The 25927-nt window shown below is 41.9% G+C and overlaps 1 protein-coding gene across 8 annotated transcripts; it reads left to right on the top strand.

Annotated features, from left to right (window-relative positions):
* Nucleotides 1-450: 450 nt before the first annotated feature.
* On the top strand, nt 451-25720 carry LOC107776565 (uncharacterized). 8 transcript variants are annotated; one of them, XR_012707582.1, is made up of 6 exons: nt 456-745; nt 1290-1437; nt 1520-1655; nt 1747-1871; nt 1943-2050; nt 24152-25720. XR_012707582.1 is itself a non-coding variant. In XM_075249469.1 (4 exons), the coding sequence occupies exons 1-4, from the start codon at nt 742-744 to the stop codon at nt 2491-2493; spliced, it is 327 nt and encodes a 108-aa protein (XP_075105570.1). In that variant the 5' UTR covers nt 451-741; the 3' UTR covers nt 2494-3104. The 8 variants fall into 8 exon arrangements, 2 of the variants coding, with proteins under 2 accessions (XP_075105570.1, XP_075105571.1); XR_012707583.1 differs by lacking the exon at nt 24152-25720 and adding an exon at nt 2404-3029; XR_012707581.1 differs by lacking the exon at nt 24152-25720 and having other exon boundaries at nt 1943-2159.
* The last annotated feature ends 207 nt before the right edge of the window (nt 25721-25927 follow it).

Here is a 25927-nt window from a genome sequence, read left to right as displayed (position 1 = left end):
ATGTGATAACGAGAATACCTCTATGGAGATATTGAAAAGGCCATTCCATTGCAGTTTATGAAGACATTACATCTCTATCAAGATTGATGATTTCAAGATGCAATATATTCATTCAAGTTAATATGGTTGATTTGTTTATCAAATCTCTACCAAAGATCCTTTAAAGATGGTGCACAAGATTGGAATACAAATGTTTGAATATGTGAATTGATGCTCTTATCAGGGGAGTTAATATGCGTTGTATTTTTTTCCTCTTAAAAGGTTTTGTCCCACTAAGTTTTTCAATATGTGTACTCTTTTTTCTTCTCTAGATTTTTTTTTTCATTTGGTTTTATTTTAGTTAAGGTTTTAACGAGATATTATCTGTCGAATAGATATTTAAGGGGAGTGTTATAAATAAATTTTATAGCTAATGTCGATATTTAGAGAAATTGTAGGGTTTATTATTTGGCAAACGACTTCTATTCCAAAATCAATAAGAATTCCTCTACTTTTCTCTAATTCTCTCCAATACTCATCCGCATTTACATCTATTCCGCTCCTTCCTCTCGTTGCAAAGTGCAAAATCAATGGAACGCCTGGAAAGCCTGGAAAAGTTGAGGAAGGAATTGGCGCGATGGGGCGATGCAGCGTTCTATTATCAGAAGGACAACTATATTAAGTCCCACAATCGCTGTTTTGAGGGTTTTGAAGAAACGTTTATGGGGATTTGCGAGAAAATAAAGGAGCAGATGGCCACCAATGAGTATGCTTCTCTCTCTCACTTTCTTCTTCAGAATTGTCCGCTTTAACTTTTCTTAAATCTTTGAACGAATCAATGATACTCTTGATTTTTGTGTTAGTTTTTTTTTTCTTTCTTTTCTGTTAGATATTTTTGTCTTCTCCTTTGGCTTTTTGGCTCTGTAATTTTCTTAGGTTTTGTCTATTATATGGTTATAATAATGGGATTTTAATTATTCTTGTCACATCACCTTAACGATTATAGACCCATTTGTAAATTTAACTTAAATCACTCCCGGGAAAGAAAACAATGAAAAATTTCACAAACATATAATTGCACATCTTACTCAAAAATTGGTGAGATGATGTCCTCTGTTTTCTTCTTCTAGCGTGTATGAGTTCCAAAATTATAAGGAGATGACTAGTGTGAGGATCTTTATTTGCAAATTCTCAACACTGATTATATATTCCTTCATGAGTTCTCTTTGGAGAATGACTCTAGCACCCTTGGGTCATGTGAAACGATACAGATTTGACGATTTGAAAGATATGATTGGAAACTTTGACAGGGATATTAGAAAGACTATGCACGGGAGATTGTACGAAGGTGTCATTCACGATGACAAAGGCGTAGAAGTGCAAGAAGTTACTATCAAGACATGGGATTTCTATTGTCCAAGACAGAAGTACTATGGTGACCATCCATACAGATTTTGTGTATGTTACCATCGTTATATTGGATCCCATTTCTCTTTCTCTACCCTTTTCTCTCTCTCTCTCTCTATTGGAAAATTTGCAGAATGAGCTTGAAATACTGACGGGTGAAAACCCGCATCCCAATTTGATGAAGATAAAGGGGTTCTGCTTCCAGGAAGCACTTGCTGTTGTGTATGATGAAAAACCAACTATGTTTTTGTCGTAGTTGCTTCATTTTGGTATTAGAGCTACTCAAGAAAGCTATAGTTTGTTACTAAATAAATTTACTACTTCTGTGTGCTCTTGATGGGTCATTTGTACCTTTGGCAGGCACTGACTTTCGTTTGCATGGTAGAATAAATGTGGCTACTCAACTTGCAAGCCTCATTGCTTGGTTGCACGAGAAGCAATTTACTGTCCGAGCAATCGATCTTTCTGACATAATGAGTGACGAGGTAACAACACCTTATGGACCTCCTTAGTTACTAGTTGATGTTTTACTATTGACAGTTCAATTGGCTTGCAGGACTTCAACATAAAAGTGTTCGACTTTAATTTCCTTGCTCCTATAAGGGAGGATAATAAAACGGTGTACCCCCTTATTTATCCTGTCAACCCAGATTCTCTTGAGTATGTAAGTCGTGCGTCTCTGCGACTTCTTTTTTCTTATTTAGTTCAATGTCTGTACTGCTAGTGAACTTAGTTGTGAGTGATTATGGTCAATGACATATCTGTTTTATTAACTTATTATTTGAACCAGTAATCACTTGTGGGACTATACTGGGTCGTTGTTGTTGTATCTAAACCAGTAAGCTCCCAACGTCTGTATGTCATAATCATTTAACAAAAGCAGTTAGTTTGACTTGTGAAAGAAGAGATTTTCTCTGTATTTGCTAATAGTCCGATGTATTGCATGTTAAATTTAGAGCGCTTCAGTGACATTTGTGTTTTTCTTATCGTCCAAAAATGGATCTTATTGATGTACAGTGCACAAAGAAGGTGTTGTTGTTAGTACATCAGAAGGTTGCGAAAGCAAAAACTGAAACATCGGAAGTATGTCAATTATCAAGTATATAAGGACTATGAAATCTAGCTAGGTTTCAACTTGATGTACGCAGTTCATTCTACACTAAAAGGAGTAAAAATGTAGCAGTTGAGCTTGATCTTCAGAGTGCCGTTGTAGTCGTCTTGAAGCACCTGGGAATTCTTTGTGTGTGTGTGTTGTGAGTGTTTATTCCACTAAATGTAAGCAAGGACAATGCTGAGGTGCTTGAGAATATCTATCAGAGGTGTGTTGTTATTGTAAAGTGAAGGAATAGGAGGAGACAGATGGGGTCCATCTCTTTCTCACGTAAGTAGCACCTATTGCATAGAGTGAGACCTCTCTTATATAGGTTTTCTTGTGTCAATCAAGCACCACAGACCACATGCCAGGAGGAGAAGTATTGTATGTCCTTATTTGTTTCGGAGGCCAATTAATTAGTTGAATGTTATTATAGATAAGGAGCTTTAGCAAAATTGTATCGAAAAGATTCCTTTGCTTTGGGCTTTCCTGCAAGATATACTGGCATCATCAGTTAAGCCTTGGAATATGTCCCGAATTTTGAGGAATTCAAATATCGTTCCCACTTTTTAGTCATTTAGGTTTGTCTTGAAAATTATGTTAGTTGCACATTGATCAAGCTTAAAATATGTATCTTCTGTAAATTCTTCTTCCCTGCCATTTTTTCTATGATGACATCCATTTAGTGGGCCCCCACAGCTTGTGTGAATCACCTCATAGCTATTTTTCGTGTTTCAGTGCTTGCTTTCTGTAACACAACTTCATCTTACAAGGGGCATGCCAAAAGAATTCCTTTCTCAAAATATTATGTCTCTTTTACTGTGGGGGTAGGAAAGGGTGACATGATATACGTGGTAGAGAGTGAAGGACATTATTGATAAATGCGAGTCTTCCACCAATAGAGAAGTATGGTTAATTCCAACTTACTAGCCTTTTTTGTTTCATTTTCTGGTATCCGTTGCCATAGGTTCTCCGTTTTGTGTTGCCTTTGCGGATAGTCAAGACTCATTTGCGTTAGTTTTGTTGGCGCTATCTTCTAGTGTGTAAGTAGGCCTAATATGTGTGTAAACCTTTTGTAGTAGCTGAGAATTTCATAGTGGCACTATTTTCCCTTTTCTCATCATTTACTTCCGACTTATCTTTGTGATTGTATGATATCTTCTATGGTCATTGGCCATGTTTTGGGAACTGTTCATTTGTAAGCATTCAGACTTTTGGCTCCTGGGTACTTATTCATAATGTCTTTCAGTTTCATTTGTAAATTTTCCGTGATTCGAGATCTTCCTCTTAGGTTCCTTCTCCAAGCATTCTATCACAATTTTCCGAGACTTTCTGTTCTCCAGAAAACCAAAGGAAGTGTTATTCCATCCTTTAATTTATCCTTTCGCGTCTTTAATTTTTAGCTAAGGTGAAATCTGGACTTTCATGTACCACAATTACTCATAATGTTGATGAAATCCTTTTTTTCACATTTTCTTAAATTTGAAGTAGGAGTGATTTCTTTATATTCCAGTAATATAGTTGTGTTGTCAGAGGCGACGAATAGGAATCTGTCAATTCTGAAAGTGATATTAGAGATATCTCCTTTGGCTCAAGGGAAAGTTGCATCCAACTAAGAAGGTTTTTTTGTGTGTATGTGAATGGGTAATTAGTTTCAATGTTCTCTGGGATGTGCCGTTGAGACTTAAAGAGAAGTTCTACAAGGTAGTGGTTAGACCGACTATGTTGTATAGGACAGAGTGCTGGCTAGTTAAGAACTCCCATGTCCAACAGATGAAAATAGCGGAGATAAGGATGTTGAGATGGATGTGTGACATGCGAGGTTTGATAGACTTAGGATTAAAGTTATTAGGGGCAAGGTGAGAGTGGTCCCTATGAAGGAAATTATGCGAGAGGCAAGGTTGAAATGGTTCGAGCATGTTAAAGAGGAGAAACACAGATGCCCCGGTCAGGAGGTGTGAGAGGTTAGACTTAGGGGGTAAGAGGAAGGGTAGAGGTAGGCAGAAAAAATTTTGGGGATAGGTGATTAGGCGGGAAATGGTGCAGCTTGATCTTACCGAGGACATGACCCCTGACAGGAGGGAGTGGAGGTTGAGAATTAGGGTAGAAGGTTAGATGTAGTTGAGCGTTTCCTTTTGTCTTCGTTAGTTCAACAATATTAGTGTTAGTATGATATCCCTTTTACCCTTAGTTTGTTATTTCCACATATCTTGTATTGTTAGTACTTGCCATTAGTATCCCTTTAGTTTGATATCATTATATACCTTAGCACTGTTATTACTTGTGATAAGTACTTCTTTCATCTTCCCCTTTGTTATCTTGGATTTAGTTCTTCTAAATATCCTGTATTGTTATTACTTTCTATCGGTGCTTCTTACATTTCTCTTTAGCCGAGGATCTTCTGGAAACAGCCTATTTGCCCTTCCAGAGTAGGGGTAAGGTTGCGTACATCCTACCCTCCCAAGACCTCACTTGTGAGAATTCACTGGGATGTTTTTATTGTTGTTGTTCTCTGGATAATCAGAGAATTCTAGCATCGATATTGTTACTCTGTTGTTGTTCCTTCTCTCTGCAGCAAACCTTTTGATATTAAAGTCACCACACACAACTCCTGAACCCACGGGCGGATATACCCCTAATTGCGACCATTCGTTTGCTATCTTCTGTTGTTAGTTTTCATGGATAAGCTTCTAACTGTTTGCTGAGGCGCATGACAACGTACTCACAACGGTGTTTCCCTCTCTTCCTGAAGCATTAGGAGATTGAGAGTGGTTTTCATGGCTGGTCCAAGAGTTGATAAGAGTCCCTTTGATCACGCCCAACTATGTCTTATAAAAAGGACAAAACGGTCGCTGTAAATATATTCCGATTAACAAGTTTGGAGTCGAATCCTACAGGGAATTAATCTATCAATCACAGTTATTGGACTCACAGAAATTCACGTATTCAATCTTTACAGATATTTGAGTAACAAAGTTGGTGTTTATTAACTAAATATTATGTAATAAAAATGTAGTAATTAAGAACTAGCTATAAACTGTTTGTAAGCAAGAATGAGGATAGTCTAAGGTTCTGATTTCCCCTTTTATCGGAATCCTTTCTGCTATGTTTGCTATAAATTTGCCTAAGTCTTCTCCAGGGTTATTAAAAGCGAGCGCTTCTCGCTTAAAGCGCTGAAGCGAGGCGAGGCGCTAGGTCTGCGCTTTTTTGACCTAAAGCGAGGCATTTGAAAAAAAAAGTGAGTGCTTTAGGCAAAAAAGCGAGGCGAGGAAAAAAAGTGAGAAAAGCTCGCTTAAGCAAGGTCCAGCGGCTGCTTAGGGTTTTTCTAAAAAAATTTACAAATACACTTACGCACCTTTCTTCCAAAACATTTCTCGCTACTGCTACAAGCCAAAACATCCTTCGACATCTCTTCTTCAGTTCTTTTCTTATTCTCTCAAGGTAAGTTTCTCTTCTCTTCTCTTCCTCTTCTGCTTTTCTCTGATTTACCTGCTTCCTCTCGACTCCTCTCCTCGTTTCTCGTCTTCTCTTTCTCTTTTTCTTTTCTATTTTTTTCAGTTCTTCTTTTCTCTGTCTAGTTATGCTACTGCTCTGTTTTTTTAAACTGTTGTTCACTGGTTCTGCCCTATTCTACCAGTTCTGTTTTTGTTTTTTTTGGTGATTGTAGTAAATTCTATCTCATTATCCAATGACATCAAGCCAAAATAAAGATCCAACTTGGGTGTATGGAGTTGTAATTGGCAGTAGCACAAAAGTCCAATGTTATTTTAAGAATTGAAACATTTGCTTAATATGTTATTTTTATTGAGTTCTCGATCATTTATCTATGCCTATTTAATATTTTTTATTCTATTGGAAACAACCTCTATATCCTCACAAGGTAGGGTAAGGTCTGCACACACATTACCCTCCCCAGACCCCACAATGTAGGATAATACTGGATATGTTGTTGTATTTAATATTTTTTTATTTATGTATTAAATTGCGTTTCACATGAAAAAAGCACACGCTTTGCTTTCCGCTTCTCGCTTCGGAGAAGGGGATTTGGTGAAGAAGGGGGAGAGGGATGCGTTAGAAGTTGAGGAAGGGGGAGAGTTTTGTTTTTGTTTTTGTCATGTTGTTTATGGTTAGGGGGAATAAAAGAAAAAGGGGGATGCGGAGGGGGGGGGTTAATTAAAGAAAAAAATCTAACTAAAAAGGTGGTGAAGGGGGAAGAATATAAAAAAAAATTAAAATTTGATACCTGGACGTCGCTATGTCTGTGACCGGATCCGCGGTAAGATCCGTGGCCGCAGATAGAAGATTTGCAAAATTCGCGGTTGATCCACAGTCAGATCCGCGACTGCGGATTAGGCGTCCAAGTTTTTTTTTTGTGTTTATGCCTACCCCCGGGATACTTATGTCACCACAACGAATACAACAAATCAATGGGTTGTCTCCCATGAAGCGTCTGATTTAATGTAATGGCACGATACATGTAAGCGCATTTAAGGTACGCTCAACATCGGAGGCTCGATCAAATGGGTCACTGACACTTCTTTTGCCTCATCTATGCCCACATAATGTTTCAACCTGTGCCCATTGACTCTGAATGCGTGAGAGTCATTTTCTGCAGCAATCTCTACGGCACTCGTGGGGTGAATTTCAACCACTCGAAAAGGCCCTGACCATCGTGATTTCAATTTGCCCGGAAATAACCTCAGTCGTGAGTTGTATAGCAATACCGTATCTCCAGGTTTAAAATTCCGCTCAATAATATTTCTATCATGTATCATCTTCATTCTCTCCTTGTATAATCTTGTGCTCGCAAAAGTGTGATATCTGAAACTCATCAAGCTCGTGCAACTCCGTTATTCTACTTGTTCCTACAGCTTCACTATCAAGATTCAACCGTCTCAACGCCCACCAAGCTCTATGCTCCAACTCTACTGGTAAATGACACGCCTTCCCAAACACCAACTTGTATGGCGACATGCCAATTGGAGTTTTGAAAGCGGTTCAATACGCCCAAGGTGCATCATCTAACTTCCTCGCCAATCTGTTCTAGTAGCATTCATAGTCTTAGTCAGCATACTCTTTATTTCTCTATTCGAGACTTCCACTTGCCCGCTTGTTTGTGGATGATATGGGGTGGCCACCTTGTGGCGTACATCATACTTCTCCAAGAACTTTGCAAAGGCTCGATTACAAAAGTGAGTGCCTCCGTCACTGATTATTGCCCGTGGGGTGCCAAATCGGGTGAATATGTTCTTTCTCAAAAAAGCAATTACCCCCTTTGCATCATTTGTAGGGAGTGCTGCAGCTTCCACCCATTTAGACATGTAGTCCACAGCGACGAGTATGTATTTGTTGCCATATAAGCTTACAAACGGCCCCATGAAGTCGATCCCCCATACATCAAACACTTCTACCTCCTGAATTGGGTTCATGGGCATCTCATGTCTGCGGGAAATGTTCTCGGTTCGTTGGCATTCATCACAGCCCTTTATCCATAGATGTGCATCTTTGAACAGTGTTGGCTAGTAGAACCCCGACTCCAAGACTTTCGCAGCTGGCCATGCTCCCCCGAAGTGCCCACCATATGGTGACGCGTGGCATGCCTGCAAAATAGAAGACTGATATCTCGGGGATACATCGCCGGATCATGTTATTAACACAAATCCTGAACAGATAAGGCTCATCCCAATAATACATGCGACAATCACGAAAGAACTTTTTCTTTTGAACAGAGGAAAGATCATAAAGAACAATATCGCTCGCCAGGTAGTTTGCAATGTCTGTATACCATGGCGCTTCCTCGAGACTCGTGGCTAGTAGTTGATCATCTGGAAAGGTTTCCATAATCTCTTCTACCTCAACCTTTTTTTCAACTCCTTCCAGCCTGGATAAATGGTCAACTACTTGGTTCTCCGTTCCCTATCTCCAAATCAAATTCTTGCAGCAGTAGCACCCATCGAATCAGGCGCGATTTTGACTCCTCCTTCTCAATTAAGTACCTGAGAGCAGCATGGTCAGTATAAACAATTACCTTCGAGCCTATCAGGTATGACTTGAACTTGTCAAATGCGAACACCATTGCCAACATCTCTTTCTCGGTCACAGTGTAATTTAGCTGGGCTCCACTTAGCGTTCTACTTGCATAGTATATTGGATGCATGATTTTATCTTTTCGCTGCCCAAGAACTGCACCCACAGCATAGTCACTCGCATCACACATCAGCTCAAATGGTTGCTCCCAGTCGGGCGCAACTATGATAGGTGTTGTTACCAATCTCTTCTTTAATTCCTCAAAAGCTACACTGCAGTCATCACAAAACACAAAAGGGTTATCTTTTTCAAGCAATTTACATAAGGGACTAGCAATTTTAGAAAAATCCTTCATAAATCTCCTATAGAAACCGGCGTGCCCAAGAAAACTTCTGATTGCTTTGACGAAGGTGGGTGGTGGAAGCTTTTCTATCACATCAACTTTTGCACAATCCACCTCAATACCTTTACTTAATACTAGGTGCCCCAAGACTATACCTTCCTGTACCATGAAATGACACTTTTCCCAGTTGAGTACCAAATTAGTCTCGATACACCTTTTCAAAACTCTTCTCGAGTTCACAAGGCAATCATCAAATGAGTTCCCCACCACTGAGAAGTCATCCATGAAAACCTCAATTATCTCCTCTACCATATGTGTGAAGATGGCCATCATGCACCTTTGGAGTGTGGAGGATGCGTTGCATAGGCCAAACGGCATTCGCCGAAAAGCATAAATTCCATAAGGGCAGGTGAACGATGTTTTCTCTCTATCCTCCGGGGCAATAGAAATCTTATTATACCCCGAGTACCCATCTAGAAAGCAAAAGTGAGACCTCCCTGCCAATCTATCTAGCATCTGATCAATGAATGACAGTGGAAAATGGTCCTTCCTGGTAGCCAAGTTCAACTTCCTGTAATCAATACAGATTCGCCAACCTGTGACTGTCCGTGTAGAGATCAACTCATTCTTCTCATTTTTCACTACCGTCATACCTCCCCTTTTTGGTACACATTGCATTGGGCTAACCCAGTTGCTGTCAGAGATGGGGAATATGATTCTCGCATCTAACCATTTAATCACTTTCTTTTTCACCACTTCTTTCATGTTGAGGTTCAGCCTTCTTTGATGTTCTCTGGAAGGTTTGTGCCTATTTTCCAGAAGAATCTTATGCATACAAAAGGCCGGGCTGATCCTCTTAGTGTATGCAATGGTCCGCCCAATTGCAGTCTTGCGCTCAGTCAGTACCTGCAAAAGTTGTTCTACCTGCACATCTAACAAACTAGCTGAGATAATAACAGGTAAAGTTGAGTCAGGTCCTAAGAATGCATACCTGAGATGGGATGGCAGTGACTTCAGTTCCAACTTTGGTGGCTCTTTTATTGACGGCGTATCTGGAGGAGTTTTTCTTTCCTCTAAGTACAAAGGCTCAAATTCAAGCTCCCTTCTCCAAAAACCTTGGCCTTCAAGAGCAAGTACCCACTCTACCAACTCTTCTCCATTAGCTTCATCTAAGTTCATGAGACAGGCTGCTAAAGGGTCTTTAATGTTCATTGCATCATCTTCCTCCTCCAAATCTACATCCACCGCATCTATTAGAGAGCAATTAGCAAATTCTCTTGGTCTCCGCGTAGATTTCTGCATGTTGAATGTTATCTCTTCATCGTTAATCTCATCTTGAGCTCTCCAGTTTCACAATCAATTAAGGATCTCCCAGTGGCCGAGAATGGCCTTCCCAAAATTATGGAAATTTCCTCGTCAACCCGACAGTCAAGGATGACAAAATTTGCTGGGAACACAAACATCCCAACCTGTACCAATACATCATCTAGAATCCCAGAGGGCCTCTTCACTGTTCGATCAGCCAGCTGTAGTAACATAGACGTGGGTCTAGCTCTTCCAATGCCTAGCCTTTTGTAGATAGCCAGGGGCATACGGTTTATGCTTGCTCCCAGATCACATAGTGCCTTAGCAAATGCAAAGTTGCCTATTGTGCAAGGGATTGTGAAACTCCCAGGGTCAGACAGCTTCTCAGCTATGGATCTCGTTACAACAACATTGCAGGCCTGAGTCAGTGTAATCGTGGCCAAGTCTTGAAAGTTGAACTTGCGGGACATCAAGTCCATCATCATCTTCACATAGCCAGGCATCTCCTTTAAGGCATCAATCAGTAGAATGTTTACCTGAATTTGCTTCAACATCTCCAAGAATTTCTTATACTGCTCATCTTTCTGATACTTGGCCAATCTCTGTGGGAATGGTGTTTGGTGGCCGCTTCTTCCCTGTGATTTGGTTTTTCTCTTGTTCAGGCTCTGCTTTTATTGTTGGCTCTAGTGCAATCTCCGTCTCTTTCACAACCTCTTTTTCTTTGTTGGTGTTCTCTTGCGCATGTTGTACTATTACCTCAGTTAACCCTGCTAAATTGTCTAGCTCAACGGGTACTGGCACTAGTGTCTCTGTTGGTATGCTTTCACGAGCAATTTCTTGCTCCATATCTAAGTCTTTACCATTTCGGAGACTCACTGCCATCAGTTGCTTCGGGCCCTGCTCTTTTGGTGGGTGTCTGCAGGTAACGTCCTATGAGGACGATTATTTAGGGCCATGGAAATCTATCCTAATTGGATCTCAATATTCTTTATCGCTGACTCATGTGATTTTACTCTCAGCTAGTTTTCCAGTGGACCCAATCACTTGTTACATCATTCCCTCAAGTTTAGCAAACCCATCTTCATGTCTCACAACCTGTTGTTGTGGCGGTTGTTGATAAGCCTGCTACTGATTTTGCTGGTTGTACCCTTGTTGCCTTTGGTAAGTCACCGTTTGACCTTGTGGTCGCATAGCCCTATGGTTATTGTTGTTGTACTACTGTTGAGCTGGTCTATATTGTTGATTCTGTTGACCCCAATTTTGACCACTTGGTCTTGGTCCCCCATAGTTGGCCACATAATTCATGTTCTCCTAATATTGTTGATTGTCACCTTCAGCACTCCACGAGCAGACATATGGTTGATTAATGAATGATGTACATAAGCCCCCATTCATTGCATCAACGATGTGTACCTGTTGCTTCTGGGCTGATTCTTCAACCTTTTTGGTAAGGATGCTCATTTGTGTCAGTAGAGTGGCCATATTTTCAGACATGGAGTTGGCCGGGTCTAGAGCCACTGAGTGCATCACAGGAGTGATTGGATTGTTGTGCATCCTGAGTTTTGTGCCATCTTGTCAAGTAGGATCTTGCACTCTCTGAATGTTTTGCTCAAAAACACTCCACCTGCTGAAGCATTAACATTTACTTTTAAACTATTTGCCAAACCCATGTAAAATCTCTGCCCCAACATCTGCTCCGGAATACCATGATGTGGACACGTAACCAGCAGACCCTTGAATCTCTCCTATGTTTCTTGTAGTGTCTTAGTTGGTTTCTGTCTGAAGCTCAATATCTCATCAATTTGCTGAGCAGTCTTGTTGGGTGGATGAAATTTGTTCAAATATTGCTTGACTAATTCCTCCCAAGTAGTGATGGAGTTTATGGGGAGTGAATTAAGCCAAGTCTGAGCTGTTCATGTCACTGAGAATGGAAACAACAACAAACGTATTGCTTCTGGTGTCATGTTGTGTTGCCTCTGCGTGGCGCAGATTGACAGGAAATTCTTTAGATGTTGCTGAGGATCTTCAACGTATGACCCAGAGAACAGTCCCTTGTTCTGCAAGAAATGTAGCATGTTATTTGTAATCTGGAATGAATCTGCTTGTATCTGAGAGACTACAATGGCAGTTGCTAAGTTGTCAGCGGTGAGTTGTGCCCAATCATATAGTGTTGCTTCTGGCACAAGAGGTACCACACCCTGATCATTTGGGTCATTCACGTTGTTTCTATTGTTTGGGTCATTCACGTTGTCTCTGTTGTTTAGATTATCGTCTTCCATGTCTGGTTCAATTTTTCGGTTGAGTTCTGTTGTTGTATGCCTTTTCTGTTTGCACGGTTCAATGCCTTGAACACCTTCTCAGGATCTGATAATGCTTCAAACAATTCACCACGACTACAAACGTTAGAATTTCAATGATCAGTTTAAATTGAAGAAAATTGACTATAGTAAGAATTTTGTACTTCTTTTTACTACAATTAATAACACCGTTAATTCCCCAGCAACGGCGCCAAAATTTGATCATGCCCAACTATGCCTTATAGAAAGGACAAAGCAGTCGCTGCAAATATATTCCGGTTAACAAGTTCGGAGTCGAATCCGACATGGAATTAACCTATCAATCACAGCTGTTGGACTCAAAGAAATTCATGTGTTCAATCTTTAGAGATATTTGAGTAAAAAAGTTGGTTTTTATTAACTAAATATTATGTAATAAAGATGCAGTAATTAAGAACTAGCTATAAACCGTTTTGTAAGCAAGAATGAGGATGGTCTAAGGTTCTGCTTTCCCTTCTTATCAGAATCCTTTCCGCTATGTTTACTATAAATTTGCCTGAGTCTTCTCTATCGATCATGAACACTCTTACTGTCGTTACTCTCTCCCGAGTAATTACAACAATATACTAGACATATTCTCCCTAATTACGCTAGCTGGCCTTAGTTACAGCTCACCTAGATCGCGCCCAAGGTTTCGTTATCCCTAATACCACCTTTAAACCTTTCGTATTGATCCCTCATATACGTTAGGAGTGGTGTTGTTCAACAACTACCTAAATATGCACTCTCTCCCGAGTAATGCATACTAAATAGGCACAGCCGATTGAGGGTCCTTCAATCAACAACAATCACAATATAGTTGAATAAACAGAGAAAATATAATGGCAAATCTATATTAACATAACGAGAAATTCATCCTCCAAGAGGTTTCTTCAAAACCATAGATTAGGAGTTTAGCTAACCATAATCGTTTTCACAATCATAACGATAGAATTCATCATCAATGATAAAAACAAGAAGAAGAAAGGTAAAAACTCTATGTCGAATCTTCCGCCTTGCTTCTTGCTTGTTCTTGCCTTCAAAATCCCTTCAAAAACCTCAATATCCTCTTTTTGGGCAAGCTGGGCTTCTTATAGGTTAAGGAGAGTCGTACTGGAAATTACACAATTGGCCCTGACATTTTGGCTCTGAACAACCCGTCTGTGGCCGCGGATTGGATCGCGGATAGACCGCGGATAGACCGCGGATTTTACACAACTTCTGTTCGCGGCCGCGAACCTGGTCCTTGCTCTTTCTTCTCCTTTTCGATCGTGTTATCTTTCGGTTGGCCTTCCATGCTCCATATTGACTCCAAAATACTCTTTTAGCTTCCTCCTAGCTCGGAATGGCTCCCGCAAAGCATAAAACTCTTAATTAGAGCATTTTGTTATCTTTTACATTCAAACATTAATAAAGTGCGGCCAAATTGGAGTGTAAATATTATCTAAATTGCATGATTATCGTTGTCATGCCCAAAAAACTGAGGGGCACGACCGACGCTCGACCGGGTAGCCCCCAGCCAAGCGAACCTGGATGCCTTTCCTATTCCACGTGATACCCTGCGTTTCCATCACCCATTAACCAAGTGAAATAGCCATTTATAAATCTAAACACATTCTTACGAGATTTACATAACATACATAGTTACTTAACGTGGTTTACAAGTTATACTGCCCAAAATACATAAGTACATAACCCACGTTTCCTGTCTACGGAGCCTCTAAATACAACTAAAGAATAATACGAAAATGCTGGCAACAAGGTTCCGGCTATACCTTACACAAATACCAAAATAAGATTCCGAGAAGAAAAGCGGCATGAGCCACGCAGGGCCCCGAGAGGAAAGGGGCTCACCAATTCAGCTGACGGGAGGTGAAGGAGTGCTACTGTCGGTGGGCTGGAGTACCTGTTATGGAACCACCTACAATCATAACACGAATGTAGCGCCCCCGGCAAAAGGGACGTCAGTACATTTGAATTGTACTGGTATGTATAAACAAACTTTACCCCAAGTAAAATCAAGAAATACACAGACAACAAACAGTAATAGAATCAACAATCAAATGTACATGAAAGGAACAACCAAAGCCAAGCAACTCCACAATCTCTCCTTTTCCCCTTTCAACATTATTTCATCACATCAATGGTTTCACAACTTTCACATATTTTTATTTCAATAGTGATTTCGAACACTTTTCCACCCTTATTACCTCGGCCACCCTTATCACCACAACCCACACCTTATTACTTCGTGTTACGGCGCGCAACCCGATCCCACCGGACAATCATATTTCACACAACAACAACAACAACAATTCACAAAGAGTGTTCATAAACATCAATACCAATTCCAACATATACAATAACCCGTACACAATTCAAGTCACAACGATAATTGCCCACAACAAGTCACGTATGATATTGCCACAGTTGTTTCAATTGTATCAATTACGATTTCTTTCCATCGTTTGTTCCATAGCTCTTACCACGTAACACATTCATACCCACACGCACTTGTGTTATTGCCATTTTACTCACACCACAATAACGGAAAACTTAACCAACAACGTTCAAGGCATATTAATCACAGGAATTTCACAAAATAGTTCACATAAGTAACACATACCAATTACCCGTACACCAACAGGGTGACTTTACAAAGGTTAAAGTTAGCCATACATACCTGGAGTCGAATTCCCTTTTAGCTTCTACTTTCAATTCACCAACAGCCTAGTACCGTCAATCTAGTTCACAAGTTAGCACATATAACTTAGAATTGAAGTTCACAAACTCAGCCCGAACTTACTTAGGTTTCCAACCCCTCTTTTGCAAATCTTTAGTTCTACCCAATTCCTCTTACTAGATTCTAGGTTTTAAAGGACATGCATGTGTATCTCAACTTCCATTTTCAAGAATTAACGCATGAGAGTCCTCCTTTTTGTTTAAATCTGAAAACAATGAAAAAAGGTTTGGGATTATACCTTCAAGAACGGAGATGAAGACAATTACTTGAAATTCCTCGACCCGAGTAACTTTGAAAAATCAAATTGATGGAGACAAGACTTTCTCTCTCAAGAATCCTTCCTTCCCTCTCTCTAGTTTTGTTCAGAAAATAGGTTAAAATAAGGGGCTGGAGTGTTTTATTGAAAAAGGGGTCGAGTTTAAAATTTAGAAAATTGGAGCCCGGGTTAGGTATGCGATCGCACTTTGCGATCGTAGAGTGGAAATGCGGTCCGCAGAGTGGACCGCAAAAGTGCTCCCAAAATCTGAACACACTGCCTGGGTATGCAGCAGAAATGTGGTCCGCGTACTCGTTCTGCGGTCGCATAATACACCGCAGAACTGCCCCTCACAAAAATCTCAAGGGAAATATGCGATGACTATGCGGTTCGCATATCGGTTATGCGATTGCATATCAGGTCGCAGATTTAACCTCCAATTCGACCAACACACTGACTCACTTTGCGGCGATTATGCGGTCCGCATACCTGATATGCGACCACATTCTCGACCGCAGAATCGCATTTTCTGGAAAACAGTATTTCTTGACTTTTTATAGCATAGATTAGTACAAAAGGTCCGAACTACCGGGTTTTGAGTACAAGTTTTCACGGGGCCTTACATCCTCCCCCACTTAAAATCATTCGTCCTCGAATGAGGATTTTGGAAATCGGTTGGTTTTGAAAACATGAAATGCAAACTCCTTTTTTGAAATATTTTGCCAGAGTTTCCTTTGTAATTAGACTTATCTACCTGTTAGAGAGCCCCCAAAACATTATTTCCAAGCACTATTACGCTATCCCTATTATCCCTACAACTGGTATACAATTCATTACCTCAACATTGCACATGATTTGGTCACGTCAATGAGTTCCATACAGTCCAACCACTTCAATACACTATACACATTTCAATTAATCATTACCAATCTACACTACTTTTAATCATTCACTTATCACATGAGTTCTTACAAAACTTTCACTTACCAAAAAGGGGATTGCGCATGACTCAACTAATCACAACACATACAATTCTTGCACAACTTGAAGAGTTACAATAGTAAAGCATTTAGGGAAAAATATGGGGTGTCTTTGCACCAGATTGAACACAACATCAATTTACTTAGAGACAAGAGTTCGCACGATCACTACTAGACTTGTTCAAACAGATGGGGATATTTTTCTTTCATTTCACTTTCCGCTTCCCACGTGGCTTCCTCGACTTGTTGACTTTGCCATAACAGTTTAACTGAAGAAACTTCCTTGTTTCTCAATTTGCGGACTTGCCTATCAAGAATAGCGACCGGAATTTCTTCATATGATAACTCTTCATTGACCTCGATAGCCTCGATTGGCACGATGGTGGATGGGTCTCCAACCACTTTCTTTAACATAGACACATGGAACACCGGGTGCACTAATGACATTTCAGGGGGCAATTCCAATCTATAGGCCACATGTCCTATCCTTTGAGTGACCCGATATGGCCCGACATATCTAGGACTCAACTTTCCTTTCTTCCCAAATCGCATGACTCCCTTCATAGGAGATACCCTCAAGAACACCCAATCATCTACTTGGAATTCCAATTTTCTTCGACGAATGTCCGCATAAGATTTCTGGCGACTCTGAGCAGCTTTCAGCCTTTCCTGAATGATTTTAACTTTTTCCATAGCCTGGTGCACGAGATCTGGCCTAACAATTCTGCTTCATCCACTTCGAACCATCCAATCGGAGACCTACATCTCCTCCCGTACAATGCCTCAAACGGAGCCATCTGAATGCTAACATGGAAGCTGTTATTGTAAGCAAATTCTATAAGTGGCAAGTGATCATCCCAATTACCTTTGAAATCCAAGACACAAGCCCGTAACATATCTTCAAGCGTCTGAATAGTCCGCTCCGCTTGATCGTCAGTCTGCGGATGGAAAGTCGTGCTGAGATTCACCTGAGTACCCAAACCTTGCTGAAATTTCTTCCAAAAATTAGTTGTGAACTGGGCCCCTCGATCTGAAATAATAGAAAGTGGAGTGCCATGAAGCCTTACTATTTCCTTGATATACAGTTGAGCATATTGTTCCGCAGTATCCGTGGACTTGACTGGCAAAAAGTGAGCTGATTTGGTGAGTCGATCCACTATTACCCAAATTGAGTCAAACTTGCGCTGAGTGCGAGGTAATCCTACCACGAAATCCATGTTGATCATCTCTCATTTCCACATTGGTATTTCCACAAGCTGAGTTAACCCACTGGGCCGCTAGTGCTCAGCTTTTACTTGCTGACAATTCGGGCATTTAGATACAAAGTCCGCCACACCCCTCTTCATACCGTTCCACCAATAAATTTCCTTGAGATCACGGTACATTTTCGTAGAACCTGGGTGCACAGAATACCTGGAATTATGAGCCTCCGCCATTACCCTCCCCCAAAGATTATCCACATCTGGAACACATAGCCTACCTTGACATCGTAATACTCCATCCTCACCACCGAGTGAAAATGTCGAAGTCTTTTTATTCAAAACTGGCTCTTTCATCTGTGCTAATGCTGGATCAATGAGCTGCTTTTCCTTGACTTCCGCTACCAGCGATGATTCTGCTCCATTACGCACCATAACCTTCCCCTCGTCTGAGGTCGAAATATGAACCCCCAGACTGGCCAATTGATAAACCTCTCGAGCCAAAGGCCTCTGATCCGCTCCCAAATGAGCCAAACTACCCAGGGACTTCCGACTGAGAGCGTCGGCCACCACATTCGCCTTCCCTGGATGGTATAAAATATCCATATCATAATCCTTGATCAATTCTAACCACCGCCGTTGCCTTAAATTCAACTCCTTGTGCTTGAACAAATATTGGAGACTCTTATGGTTCGAGAACACATCCACATGGACCCTATAAAGATAATGCCGCCATATTTTCAAGGCAAATACAACTGCCGCAAGCTCCAAATCATGCGTCGGATAATTCTTCTCGTGATTCTTGAGTTGCCTTGAAGCGTACGTTATGACCTTCCTATGTTTCATCAACACACACTCCAAACCGACCCTGGAGGCATCGCAATAAACCACAAATCCTTCTGTGCCTTCCGACAAGGTCAATATCGGTGCCGAGGTCAATCTCGACTTCAATTCCTGAAAACTTTTCTCACAAGTGTCGGACTATTGGAACTTAACTGCTTTCTGCGTCAACTTAGTCAAAGGGGAGGCGAGGGTAGAGAATCCCTCCACAAACCTCCGATAATACCCCGCTAAACCCAAGAAGCTACGGATCTCCATCAGGGTCGTGGGTCAAGGCCAATCTTTTACTACTGCAATCTTCTGAGGATCCACCTGAATCCGTTCACTAGAAACAACATGGCCCAGAAAAGTAACGGACTCCAACCAAAATTCACATTTTGAAAATTTAGCATACAACTGATGCTGATAAAGGGTCTGCAGAACTGCCCTGAGGTGATCGGCATGATCCTCCCGGCTCCGCGAATAAGCAAGGATGTCATCAATGAAAACAATCACAAAGGAGTCTAGAAATGGCTTGAAGACCCGATTCATAAGATCCATGAAATCTGTCGGGGCGTTGGTTAGCCCAAAAGACATGACCAAGAATTCAAAGTGACCATAGCGAGTTCTGAAAGTGGTCTTAGGAATATCTTGTTCTCTGATCTTCAATTGGTGATACCCGGACCGTAGATCAATTTTGGAAAAGAACCTCACACCTTGCAATTGGTCGAACAAATCATCTATCGGAGGAAAAGGATATTTATTCTTGATGGTGACCTTGTTAAGCTGCCGATAATCAATACACATCTGGAGCGACCCATCCTTCTTTCTGACAAAAGAACCGGGGCACCCCACGGTGACACACTTGGACGCATGAACCCCTTTTCTAATAAATCCTTCAATTGTTCCTTTAACTCCCTCAACTCCACTGGCGCCATTCTGTATGGTGGAATAGATATCGGTCGCGTATCTGGCAATACATCAATCCCGAAATCAATCTCCCTATCTGGCGGGATCTCTGGAAGCTCGTCCGGAAACACTTCAAGAAACTCCTTCACGACTGGCACGGACTCGGGGACAGACACTTTTGAAGTGGTGTCTGCCACCCGGACTAAATGGTAGATACACCCCTTCCTAATCATCTTTGAAGCCTTAAGGTAGGAAATAAACCTACCTTTCGGCACCACACCATTTTCATTCCACTCAATAACCGGCTCATTAGGGAACTCAAACCTCATGACTCTCGTTCGGCAGTCAAGTTTAGCAAAGCACGAATAAAGCCAGTCCATTCCCATAATCACATCAAAATCCACCATTTCAAGCTCAATAAGATCGGTCGTGGTAGCACGACCACATACCATGACAACGCAATTCCTATAAACTCGCATGGTTGTAATAGAATCACCAACCGGAGTCGATACAGAGAACGACTCATGAAGTTGTTCGGGTTCTACCCCAAAACTTGAAGCAATGAATGGGGTGACATAAGCCAAAGAGGACCCGGATCAATAAGAGCATAACAATCAATGGCCTGAACAGACAAGATACCTGTAGCAGCATCTGGGGAGGCCTCTGCACTCTGGCGACCACTCAAGGCGTAAAACCGGCTGGATACACCTCTACCACGAGCTCCACCCCTAACTACACCGCGCCCTGCTGGAGCTGGAGGACGCACGGATGATGTGGCAGCTGAAGAACCGGATGACTGAGCAAATCCCCCACCCATGCCCTGACTGGGCGCACGGCAGTCCCGCTGGATATGACCTCTCGCCCCGCATCTATAACACACCGGAATATCCAAATAACAAGTCTCGTAATGGAACCTCCCACACTTGGGGCATGAAGCCCTCCCCTGCTGCAGTGATCTCCCTCCGGGACGACCGGAATGATGGGGTCTCCTATTGTCTGAACCTGATCTCAAGTGACTGCCCTGCTGATAATTGTGCATCGATGGCGGTGCGCTTGCTGAGGACTGAGCATATGACTGGGACGACCCTGATGGCCCTCTCCCAGGAACTGGTCTCCTTGAGTGACCCGCTGATCGAGCCCTACTGCTACTCTCCCTTCCTGCCTGTATTTTCAACTTCCTAGCCTCTGTGGCCTGAGCGAACCCCACAATCTTCCCATAATTTAAATCTGAGTGTAAGGCCGTTGTAGCAGCCTCATTCACCACCAAAGGACTAAGATCCTGAACGAATCGCCGAACTCGAGCATCCATGGTCGACACTAACTGAGGAGCATACTTGGACAACCTCACAAACTCTATGTGGTACTCCCAAACACTCATACTGCCCTGCTTGAGGACCTCAAACTCTGTAGCACGGGCCGCCATTGTCTCGACAGGCAAGAAGTGGTCCATGAATGCATCTACAAACTCATCCCATCTAGCCGGAGGTCTTCCCTCCCCACGGGAATCCTCCCATATCTCGAACCACGAATACGCTGCTCCCCTCAACCTGTATGAAGCCAACTCAACCCCTTCCGTCTCTGTAGCCTTCATCACTCAAAGGGTCTTATACATTTCATCAAGGAAATCCTGCGGATCTGCCTCTGGGTCTGTGCCCGTGAACTCTGGAGGGGACAACCGCAGAAACTGGTTGACTCTGGAGCTGGCAGAATCCCCTTGTCCGCTGGGGGGCGCAGGGGCATCATGAGATTTCTGGGCCTGAGCGGCCACTAACTGGGTCAACATATGGATGGCTCCTCTAAGGTCCCCATCAGAAACCCCGGGACTGAAAGCTGGAATTGCATCAAGATCAGGAATATCAGCGGGAGGGATGGTAGCACCCTCTGCCGCAGCTGGAACAGGAATACTTGAATCTTGAATAGATGGGCCAGGCAGATTCGAGACCGGGGAGTCACTCTCACCCACGGCATCAGGTACATGATTCACAGCCACACTTGGGGTGGCATTGGCCCCGAGGCCGAGTCTAGCTCTCTTCTTAGGTGCCATTACTGAAAATTTGGAACAGAGCACGAGTTAGATATAAATACTTCCACTTTTCACTTCACCGCACGATATAGAGTAACAAAGAATAAGGTAATTTCCTAAATGCCCATGTAGCCTCCAACTTATAGATGTGGTCGACAACACACCGATAAGAAGGACTCTACTAGACATGGCTCCAAGACATCCTAGGACACTTTAAAACCTTAGGCTCTGATACCAAGTTTGTCACGCCCCAAAACCGAGAGGCGCGACCGACGCTCGACCGGATAGCCCCAGCCAAGCGAACCTGGGTGCCTTTCCTATTCCACGTGATACCTTGCGTTTCCATCACCCATTAACCAAGTGAAATAGCCATTTATAAATCTAAACACATTCTTACGAGATTTACATAACATACATAGTTACTTAACGTGGTTTACAAGTTATACTGCCCAAAATACATAAGTACACAACCCACGTTTCCTGTCTACGGAGCCTCTAAATACAACTGAAGAATAATACGGAAATGCCGGCAACAAGGCTCCGACTATACCTTACACAAATACCAAAATAAGACTCCAAGAAGAAAAGCGGCATGAGCCACGCAGGGTCCCGAGAGGAAAGGGGCTCACCAATTCAGCTGACGGGAGGTGAAGGAGTGCTACTGTCGGTGGGCTGGAGTATCTGTTATGGAACCACCTACAATCATAACACGAATGTAGCGCCCCCGGCAAAAGGGACGTCAGTACATTTGAATTGTACTGGTATGTATAAACAAACTTTACCCTAAGTAAAATCAAGAAATACACAGACAACAAACAGTAATAGAATCAACAATCAAATGCACATGAAAGGAACAACCAAAGCCAAGCAACTCCACAATCTCTCCTTTTCCCCTTTCAACATTATTTCATCACATAAATGGTTTCACAACTTTCACATATTTTTATTTCAATAGTGATTTCGATCACTTTTCCACCCTTATTACCTCGGCCACCCTTATCACCACAACCCACACCTTATTACTTCGTGTTGCGGCGCGCAACCCAATCCTACCGGACAATCATATTTCACACAACAACAACAACAATTCACAAAGAGTGTTCATAAACATCAATACCAATTCCAACATATACAATAACCCGTACACAATTCAAGTCACAACGATAATTGCCCACAACAAGTCACGTATGATATTGTCACAGTTGTTTCAATTGTATCAATTACGATTTCTTTCCATCGTTTGTTCCACAGCTCTTACCACGTAACACATTCATACCCACACGCACTTGTGTTATTGCCATTTTACTCACACCACAATAACGGAAAACTTAACCAACAACGTTCAAGGCACATTAATCATAGGAATTTCACAAAATAGTCCACATAAGTAACACATACCAATTACCCGTACACCAACAAGGTGACTTTACAAAGGTTAAAGTTAGTCATACATACCTGGAGTCGAATTCCCTTTTAGCTTCTACTTTCAATTCACCAATAACCTAGTACCGTCAATCTAGTTCACAAGTTAGCACATATAACTTAGAATTGAAGTTCACAAACTCAGCCCGAACTTACTTAGGTTTCCAACCCCTCTTTTGCAAATCTTTAGTTCTACCCAATTCCTCTTACTAGATTCTAGGTTTTAAAGGACATGCATGTGTATCTTAACTTCCATTTTCAAGAATTGACGCATGAGAGTCCCCCTTTTTGTTTAAATCTGAAAACAATGATAAAGGGTTGGGGATTTACCTTCAAGAATGGAGATGAAGACAATTACTTGAAATTCTCCGGCCCGAGTGACTTTGAAAAATCAAATTGATGGAGACAAGACTTTCTCTCTCAAGAATCCTTCCTTCCCTCTCTCTAGGTTTGTTCATAAAATAGGTTAAAATAAGGGGCTGGGGTGTTTTATTGAAAAAGGGGTCGGGTTTAAAATTTAGAAAATTGGAGCCCGGGTTAGGTATGCGATCGCACTTTGCGATCGCAGAGTGGAAATGCGGTCCACAGAGTGGACCACAAAAGTACTCCCAAAATCTGAACACATTGCCTGGGTATGCGGCAGAATTATGGTCCGCGTACTCATTCCGCGATCGCATAATGCACCGTAGAACTGCCCCTCACAAAAATCCCAAGAGAAATATGCGACGATTATGCGGTCCGCGTATCGGTTATGCGATCGCATATCAGGTCGCAGATTTAACCTCCAATTCGACCAAACACTGACTCACTTTGCGGTGATTATGCGGTCCGTATACCTGATATGCAACCGCATTCTCGACCGCAGAATCGCATTTTCTGGAAAACAGTATTTCTTAACTTTTTATAGCATAGATTAGTACAAAAGGTCCAAACTACCGGGTTTTGAGTACAAGTTTTCACGGGGCCTTACAATCGTCTACTATCACCCTTCTTCAATCTCCAGTAAAGAGAGGCCCTACCTTTACTAGGGCCACTTATTTCCATTATCTTGGCCATCTTATTCTGTGTTCAGGTTTCCGTCAAACTCGTAGGTGGAAACTCTTTGAATCATCAGTGTCTATCTCTATTCAATTGCCTCAGTGATGGGATGTACAAATAACTGTTATTCATTCATGTTGTGGTATCAAGAGTGTTAAAATTTCCCTAAATATTTGCTGAATCTTGAGTTGAGAACATCTGACTGTTGATGTGATTTTTATGTGTTAAATCGTTCTTTTTTATTGTTTAATAAGTACCTGACTTTACATTACTATGGCTTCTAATCCATGAAGGTGGTGTTCAGCCGTTAATAGTTGAGGTATACATGTTTGGTGTTCTACTTGTGGAGTTGTTTGCCAAAATCGAAGAGATTCCCACTCCACACTACTGCTGGATTCAGGAGCAACTCCAAGGTGGAAAAAAGTCGATAGTGAATAAATCACTTTTCCAAGATGATGATGATGATGATGATGAGCTGATGTCTAATAGCATCACGACTATAGCAGCAAAATGTCTGGACAGGGATCCAGGTGCACGCACATGTATGAAGTATGTCTCTGAAGAATTGTCCAACTTGTTAGATGGAGCAAGGAGGGAGCGAGGGACTAAGAGGAAAGCGGGGAGTTGAGTTTAAAGTCTAGTTGCACCGTCGAGGTTGTTGTTCGAAGCCTTGTTCGCGGTTGCTGAAGTGTCAACTTAGTTAGCTCTGGAAATCAGTAGATTGTGCCTGACTTGTTTATTATTAGTGAGGCTTGACTCTCAGGTCATCCCTAAGAGGGGTAGTTTCAAGTACCTTGGGTCAGTTATTCAGGGGATCGGGGAGATCGACGAGGATGTCACACACCGTATAGGGGTGGGGTGGATGAAGTGGAAGTTAGCGACGGAAGTCCTGTGTGACAAGAAAGTGCCACCGTTACTAAAAGGTATGTTTTATAGAGCAGTAGTTAGACCTGCCATGTTGTACGGTATCGAGTGTTGGCCGGTTAAGAACTTACACATCCAGAAGATGCAAGTAGCAGAGATGAGGATATTGAGGTGGATGTGCGGGCATACAAGGATGGATAAGATTAGGAATGAAGATATTCGAGAGAGGGTGGGCGTGGCCTCCACAAAGGACAAGATGCGGGAAGCACGACTTAGATGGTTCGAGCACATTCAGAGGAGGAGCACTGATGTACCTGTGAGGAAGTGTGAGCGATTGGCGGTGGTGGGTACGAGAAGAGGTAGAGGGAGACCTAAGAAGTATTGGGGAGAGGTGATCAAGCAGGACATGGCGCGACTTAGGATTACTAAGGACATGGCCCTAGACAGGGAATTGTGGAGGTCGAACATTAAGGTTGAAAGTTAGGGGGAAGTTGTGAATATTTCTACAGCGTACTAGAGTGAGCCTAGCCAGTTAGGAGTTAGGCTTAGGATGCTACTGGTCAGCTACTGATGCAAGGCTTTATGCGCTGGGTATTAGTTTACCTTCCATCTTGCTCGTATTTACTATATTCTCTTATATTGCTATTATTTTGCTATTTTAGGTTCCTTTATGTTATGTTTTGTCTTTTATGTTATTTTATTATGAGTCTATCGATGGTACTAATATATCATCACTTGGTGCTTTCTTGAGCTGAGGGTCTCCTGGAAACAGCCTCTCTGCCCCTCGGGGTAGGGGTAAGGTCTGCGTACATACTACTCTCCCCAGACCCCACTTGTGGGATTATACTGGGATGTTGTTGTTGTTGCTGTTGTAGCAGGGGCTTTTCTATTCTTCTGGTTATTTTGGTGATGCTTGTTGGAAATCTAAGCTGTAAAAAGCCACGTAAAAATGGATTAGGATATATTATGAAGTTATGACATTCTGGTTTTACATGTCAGTTCATTTCCTGAGTTGTATCTGAATTTCTGTCCCACTCAATCCATTTTTTTGTGTTAAAACACTACTCTTTGAATCTTAAGCATGTAAAATTCACTATTTTGAGCTAAACGTGGATTCTTGGTTTTCTTGGTGTTGAAGTGGTGTTTTACTAAATTGGTAAGACAAGTTTCGATAATAAAATTCTGCCTGATTGTGTTACTCTTAG

Source organism: Nicotiana tabacum, chromosome 3, assembly GCF_000715075.1.
Source record: "Nicotiana tabacum cultivar K326 chromosome 3, ASM71507v2, whole genome shotgun sequence".
NCBI lineage: Eukaryota > Viridiplantae > Streptophyta > Magnoliopsida > Solanales > Solanaceae > Nicotiana > Nicotiana tabacum.
Note: the sequence above shows the minus strand (reverse complement) of the source record. Positions and strands in the feature narration are given on the sequence as shown.

What these genes read in the sequence shown, in the direction of transcription:
- LOC107776565 (XM_075249469.1), top strand. An exon ending in CTGACATAATGAGTGACGAG is followed by an intron (nt 1,872 to 1,942) that starts GTAACAACACCT and finishes ATTGGCTTGCAG; the next exon opens with GACTTCAACATAAAAGTGTT. An exon ending in ACCCAGATTCTCTTGAGTAT is followed by an intron (nt 2,051 to 2,403) that starts GTAAGTCGTGCG and finishes ATTGATGTACAG; the next exon opens with TGCACAAAGAAGGTGTTGTT.